This window comes from Opisthorchis viverrini, assembly GCF_000715545.1.
Source record: "Opisthorchis viverrini unplaced genomic scaffold opera_v5_71, whole genome shotgun sequence".
Taxonomy (NCBI): domain Eukaryota; kingdom Metazoa; phylum Platyhelminthes; class Trematoda; order Opisthorchiida; family Opisthorchiidae; genus Opisthorchis; species Opisthorchis viverrini.
The window spans coordinates 1786081-1793572 of NW_008751727.1; the positions used below are offsets into that span (position 1 = coordinate 1786081).

The 7492-nt window shown below is 43.2% G+C and overlaps 1 protein-coding gene across 1 annotated transcript; it reads right to left on the bottom strand.

The window, feature by feature from the left end:
- Positions 1 to 3989: 3989 nt before the first annotated feature.
- T265_13501 (hypothetical protein) lies at positions 3990 to 6971 on the bottom strand (the record flags this gene model as incomplete). Its single annotated transcript, XM_009169116.1, has 2 exons — positions 3990 to 4157; positions 6617 to 6971. Coding segments are annotated over 2 exons (522 nt in total), but the record flags the coding sequence as incomplete, so codon positions are not given.
- Between the last annotated feature and the right edge of the window lie 521 nt (positions 6972 to 7492).

Below are 7492 nucleotides of genomic sequence, written 5' to 3' on the forward strand. Positions count from 1 at the left end.
ACCCTCTTGATTTGTGTTTACACCACAGTAGAACTCTCTGGGTAATTTCAGCGAAAAGACCAGCAAGCAACTGATCAACAGCCAAAAATACGTGCAAGCTAATTATACTCATATATATATTAGAAACAACTCCTATTCTGCATTCGTTTCACGAATCCACGACTCAACTACCCATCATCATGTCTGCTCTGATTCAAATATTATCAGCCATTTGCAGCGCTAGATCGATCGAACGGGACTTTTATAAATTGACGTTGCTGAGCCGGTCACTTTTGTTGATCTCGTGCTTGTGTTAGCGACAGATAAACCACTAGTATGCATGAGACGAAGGAGCATCTTGTGTCGGCTCCTAGTTTTTGTCCATCCCCATGATTCACCACGGAGAGCTACGAGTAAAGTGCTGTTAGTGCAGGATGATCATGAAGTGGACGCACTCTGCACAGAAAGCCCTTTTTCAGCACCAAACTCTAGGGCCGCATGAGAAGCAAATGCATTCTTTCGAACTACAAGATAAAATAAAGTGAACTTAAAACCTTCGTTGGATTCGCATGGTCTGTACTGGTATAACCGATCAATGAAGCCGGTCTGCCAGTGAAGACATCATTAGTTGCTCGGGTTGTACTGATGCCCATTGGATGTGTTTTCCAACCTCAACGCACTAAAGATGTGATCTCGACCAATTAGAATGCTGTCCAGCTCAGAAAACAGATCAACATGATTGCCTTCTGGTCTTATGAAAAGTCACACATTCGGGATAATTTTTATGATGATGAATAATCAATGGTAGAAAACAAGAGCCGAAAATGAGATTGTTTTCAACCTCAGGATGCAGAGGGGTCGCTATGCCAGTTGTCATATACCTGACCAGTCATACAAGAAAAATGGTTGAAAACGAGTGACCTTTGCTCTGGTCCATTTGTTGTCGCTGCTTTTGGTCCGATGTAGGTGAATGGTATGAACCCAACTCAGTCTTTGGGCTAGCATGGAAAAATGGCAAATTCATGTGTTCATACGAAGGGGAACAAAATGATGGGAAAGAGTCGGACAGCAGAGATGAGGATGAACTTGAGTCCAACTGTTGATAACCAGGGGGCTTTGGCAAGGAGGTGAATGCGGCGGAAAGCAGAAATGCTTGCTTTTGAACCATCTCAAGGGATAGTTGTGAATAGCACGGTTCGGCACATTGTCTAGTTGATGCATCACCAAAATTCGGAGTTTTTGGGGTGAATAAACTCCGCGATTGTGTGTCCGAAACACTTGTACCGCACTGTTCAACGATTTGGACTGGTAGACTTGCTGTTCCCGATTCCAAGCACGTCGCGCCGAATTCAGCTTGGAGGGCTTTGTTTGACTGCAAATTCAATATGTGATGGTTCCGCGCTGCTGGACAAGAAGTAATAGGCAGGAACTACTTGTAAGTACATCAGAACTGCGCGTACTCAAATTCACAACACGACAAAGTCATTCTATTGCTTTAGGTTATGATACAATGATGGCGTTGATGATGACGATGATGCACAGTGAACCCACTTTTGATAGATTTTCATAAAAATCACCGCATCCCAAAACAAAATTGCGTTTCGGTTTTTGAAAATCACTCACGTCCCAAATATGGGGGAACCCTCGATCTAATGTGTGTGAATATACTCCAACCGTGTTCTCCATCCGCGTCCAGCTAACTGTTTTGGAAAGTTCCCAACCAACGGACATCCTCTGGCCAACGACTGATAAAACATTATTATTCGCTCACACTCAGCAAGTTCCATATTCAAATTCTGTACGTGTAATACTAAAATGACTTTTCAAATATTCTCCATCCAGAGAACGCTTTGTCCTTGGTCTTTCCGAGTTTCGCGTTGTGACCTTTACTGATCTGAAACCAAGGAGTTCTCTGTTTGTTTGGAACTCCTTGTTTCGTAGGGCTCTCCAACAACGCAATGATAAGGTCACCTCCATTGGTGATGAAACGTTTGCAATTGCCCAACTCAGGTCACCTCCATTGGTGATGAAACGTTTGCAATCCAATTGCCCAACTCAGCGAACAAGCCAAACTACCTGAGCTACCAGCATCTTCCTCTGTAGAAAACGGCATATACTGTAAATACAATGCTCTGTGTCCTGGCTCTCCGGGAATTGATTGAAGGGCAATTTTTGGATTAAAGTAATGAACGCTACGTTGGAATATATCTGATCATGTTTTGAAATCCGTTTTTCAAACAGAAAAAATATTATGGGGCAGTAAGTAAACGATTGTAACACACGCCGATGTACAATACCCCCATATCATTAGTTACCCAATAGAAAAAACTTATCAGTTTGTAAGAATCCATTCAATAAAAGCCGATGGCTATAAAATTTTTGGTTGAAATTTTGGGGTTTTGCGAGATAGGTATGTTTGTTCATAGCCACACCACTCTCGTTTGGACGGCCGTGTTCCTGTTCTGGCGTAATTATTCCGGTGAGTCCACACCAAAGGGAAGCACTGGACTCGAGTTTCGCTCTTATTAAAGCTCATCAGTAGTGCATATAAAATTTCTATTTGCGACGTTATTATGCGCCGTTTACTCCGAAAGTTTGAGTGTAAGAATTCTACCAGTGCTGTGAGTAGACAACTGGACAGCACGATTTGAAAGGGTGTGAAACGGTGTCATTCCAAAACTACTCAACGTGTGACCTGTTTGATATAATCAGGCTCAGGGGGCATTGTTTAAAGTTGCCGAAACAAGCGGGTAGAGGCCAAATTTGTGTTCTGTCTTATCTCAACTATTTGATACCAAACATTCAGCTAATTAGAACCACAATTCGGGTGGTGTACAAAGGTCAAAAAGATCCGGAGCAATTGCCGAAACTATGATTATCCGGCTGTTTTGAGTAGAATTATATTCACCGAAATAGGCGTCACTAACATACCTAGGAGCCTCATCCACGTAACCCGTGACGTTTTGTGTTAAATGATTTTTCCTTAAATAATACACAGAACGCTCTACCCCTTCCCCCTCCAGCCGTCCAAATCGCTGTGTCCGTTTCAGTCTCATTAGGCCGAATACTATGCAACGGTCAGAAAGCGAACCACTTAAAAATGTATCTAACCAGCTTTGGCATTTCGACGGTCACCATGCCAGCCTTTGAGAGACAACGTATGGTAGTGTATAATACGTCTGCTGTGCCTTGATGATTTGGCGGGAAGGGGGTTACGAAATATAGTCTATCTGCTCACACAGTCGAGCAGGTGTCGAGAATTCGAATAAGTGTGCTGGTATCTATTCGGCCTCTGCCACTGAATTGAATTCAACAGACCTTGAGTGTGCCGGGTAAATACACTCTAAATCGGACCTTCTCGTTAATATCTTTTCACTTCCCATGGTGTCTTTTATAACCCATTACTTAAGAAAGGTATGTCCATTAACACACCGCCCATCATGTTACGAGCCAGCAATATCCAATATTTCGCTCACGAAGTTTAAGCAAATCACTACATTGGGCTTTTCTTGTTGTCATTACTGCATACTTCTGTGCTGACTGCTCATAAGACCTTTCTGAAAGTCGGCAATTATGCGTCTGCAAGCCCGACAATGGAGTTATCTGAAGGGACTGGATATGCCAGAAACATATCGTAAACCTTACCTCAACCTCATTTTGGGTCTGCGGTGCTGGCCAGAACTTGAGAATTGTTGCACGCGAAGTATCAGGATTCTAGAGTCAGCGCTACCAGGGCGTGGTCATTTCTCAGACGGTAATTAGGTCTCCATCAAAATTCCACAAAATTCTGTGAAGACATTACTGCAAGACAGAACAGTGACTCCTGGTGCTGCTGAATTGCAGTGCGGACAGTATAACCGTCACCGAAATCTGTGGAACGCTGCTGCACTACGCGTCACTCTTGGATGAGCACTGGCTAGAGAAACGAACTCCAACGGATATGATGGAAAAGGACGATGAGATCATCCCGGGATCTGAAGATATTACTGACAGCTCTGTTTTCACCACTCATCCTACTTTCTTGCAGTGTGAATATGGCTGTGCAAAGGCCGGTGATGCGTCCTCGAAAACAAGATGCGTGACGTTGAAGACGTCGTCTGCGTTCCTCCATTTATGTGCCTGGTCGTGTTTCTTGGGGCACCAGCGACTTGGGAAGTTCTTGGGGTACATACAGCTGTCTATCTAGAACTGCTATGTCAGATGTAGTTTACTGTATCGTCCATTCAGTCTGCGGAGTACAGACTCCAATACTAACTGCGACTTTTAGTCAACTCAGGGCATTTTAGTGTGATTCACATATAAAACGAATCCAATGTAAATATCCAACTTGAATTCTTGGGGGTAAGTCTTACATATGTCTTCTTGGTGAACAAAATAGTGTGTAAAGCCTCATCTGATCTCTGAGTAACTTCACACCCGTTACAAAATAAATACAGTGATGTTATAACAAGGTTGGACAAAAATTGAACTAAAATCGGGAGTTGGGGTGTCGGTCCAACCTCGCAGGTCCCAAACAGGATGTAGCGATAAACAACCAATGAATTACGGATATCATCGCAAAATTTTTCATTTTGCCTGCTTCTCTGATACGTAGACCTTTTACAAATGAATTTCACTGACTGATGTCATTCTTCATTCTACGCTAGTGACCCTCAAAAAATTTTAAAATTATTTTCGTAATATCTTTCCTCGTTCGGCTTAAACCAGGTACACTGTCTTTTTATTTGACTTTCACCAAATAAACGGCTTGTTTTTGGGCGAAAAGCTTCCGCGATTCACTGTTTCGTAGCGAAAATTTGCAGTTTAGCTAATGCAGTGACCTCCAGCTCTCCACACACACACCTCAGCTCATCATACCAGTGGTCCCCTATCACATGGATAGTGGAACTCATGCAATTCAGAGCATATCCCTCTTAAAAGAGATTACTATTATCAGGAGTACATTATAGTAGTTGCCTTCAGGTGTGACTGTCCCTGTAACCAACCTCAGAAAAACCTTAGTGATAATACTCTTAACTGTGGTGACCAGCAATCAGAGACAGATGTATGCAAAATTATAAAAGATGAGGATTTACGGAGAGGGATAATAGAAGCAATACTATTAGTAATAATGATAATAATATAGCCCGAAGTGGATGCCCAACAAGAAGTTTAAGATCTCATGTTTGAATAGTTGGATTCTGTCTTGACAGTTAGCAAAAAACATACTGGCGTCAGTGAAAACGGAAAACCCGTGGGCAGAAAAACGTTTTGTCCCGCCGATTAGTATAGCATTCATATATTTATTTGTCCAGCCAGTACAACCCAGTAAAACTTGAACATGAGTCTTGACTCAGGTGGCTTTAAGTGACTAATCGCTGCAAGTGCATTGCGATCTTTGTCAGTAGTTGTTGATTACTTGGACCGACATCGCTGGGGAAATGCATGGCTGCTTGCAGAAACCAGTGCATATTGATAGCTGCTCAACTTCGATAGCAACTGACTATTCCGGTTCGCTCACACACTTATCAGGAGCTTAGTCCAGCAGATTCATTGCAGAATGATTGCAAAACAATGTTACCGCGCGTGATAATGGAATGAATGGCCACCCGGATATTTTAGCAAGGCAACTGAGATAGATGGAGTGATCATATGGATCTATCTCAGAGATCCTTAATAAGAAACAGTTTCAAGTCGCCTTCTGTCCCTTTTGTCTTTCCTCGTCCCATTGTTTGTCTGCAGCCTGTCTTTGATTTCCGGGTTGAACATGATGGTTGAAATGATGGTTCCCTTTTAGAGCGAGCTGTTTCACAACTTTTATCAAGTGGTAATTGCTGACATACACCTTGTAGGGTTGCTACTATCAAACGGTCCTGTGGTAGGGTCGCTACGATCAAACGGTCCTGTCAAAAGATCCTTATGCCATGGAATGAACTAACTAATCGTAGGCGGTATACAAGACAGATACAAAACAACGAGACATTGGTCTGTAATTTTCTTCTCCAGATCTTGTGCGACTCCGCCAGATATTTTTCTCATTCTATTCGTGTGTACCGTACAGCTCAGGATTCAAACTGCATGGGTTTTGAGAATTTAAACCAGAATTTGAAGGGTTGCTGCATTTCGTCTTTCATCTACAAGCTCTCACTGACGGAATAAGGGCGAAGCTACATAAGTTGTCTGTGGACAGCTAGTTCCACTGTGAGTTCTGATAAGGCACCAAAAACAGGTGCACAAGGCGGAGGGAGAACTTTTAAGAAACCGGCCGGACGTTTGCCACCACAATCTAAACTCTGTCGTTTACAGTCACATCCATCGAGATCGGAACAGAAAAGGGGGTCACAAGGAATGTTCCAGAAAGAGTAAACCGGCAAATGACAAATCAGCAGCCCCATGACACTGATCACATTGCCTAACCTGAACCGGAGAGCTCTGAGTAGTTCCGAACAATAAGATATACCTAACGGACAACCAAAGAGGAATTCGGTTACCATCCAAACAACAGGACCCTAATGCATTGCCAACCAGAACAGTCGACAGTTACTTGTCTAAAAAGTGACGGTGCTAATTTGGATGTCTGGAAAATTGACAAAAAAAGGACGGAACTAAGATAAACCGTAATGAGGAATTCGGGTCGAAACAACAAGCACATCCTTACCCGGAATGGAAGCCAAATGGACTTCCATCCAAGAATCACTTCGTTCTGTTCGAATTGAGTCTTCCAACTCCTCTTCATGGGAATGATTTGCAAGAGCTCCTTGGGATTTTTTCCATTCTTGTACCAGCAGATCCTCAACTGCCTGACGTCTCTTCAGCGCCACTTGGGCAGCCATCACGCGTTGCCTTTCCACAATGAGTATGCATTGCTCACAAGTGCAATTTCGGAAGGCGCAGAATTTTTTATGACCTTTTACCCAGGCCACTAAACCATGGTTACGGCATCGTGCACATTTCGGTCGCCTTACGCCAATACGCTCTAGGTGTTCCGGTCGAGATGTATTTGAATGTATCATTCTATTCACTGTTTGTTGGAAGGGAATTGTAGAAACAGCTGGGTCACACCAAGGTGGAGTTAAATTTATGTGCTGATTATCGGAATCTGGAATCTAAATCGCCCAGTGCGGTCAGCTGACCACTTGGACTCGTCCAGTTTTCTTGACCAATCATAGTAGAGCGCGTCACATTTTTCTCCTGGGGCAGAAAATGTGGTAAGCCGGGTGACCAATTATTCTGATTTAGCGCTTGCGCAGTCGCTAACACGGGCCTGGATAATCCTTGATTGGTTGAATCAACGAACTGGTCTGATGGCCTGTTTGGTCATACAAAGCACTCACGTCCCAAGGAGATTTCGTCATGCTAGAACAATTTGCTATAGTCCACTAGTTGATTGATGTCTAGCTTTATTTTAAAGACCGGAGCTCTTGGGGTTTAACTGAATAGACACAGTAGCTACTGTGTGTCTTTCCGCTTCAGCTTACTTAGTTACGCGTGCTCTCAGTAGGTTAGACACTCATTTCAAAAGACCAATAGTTTA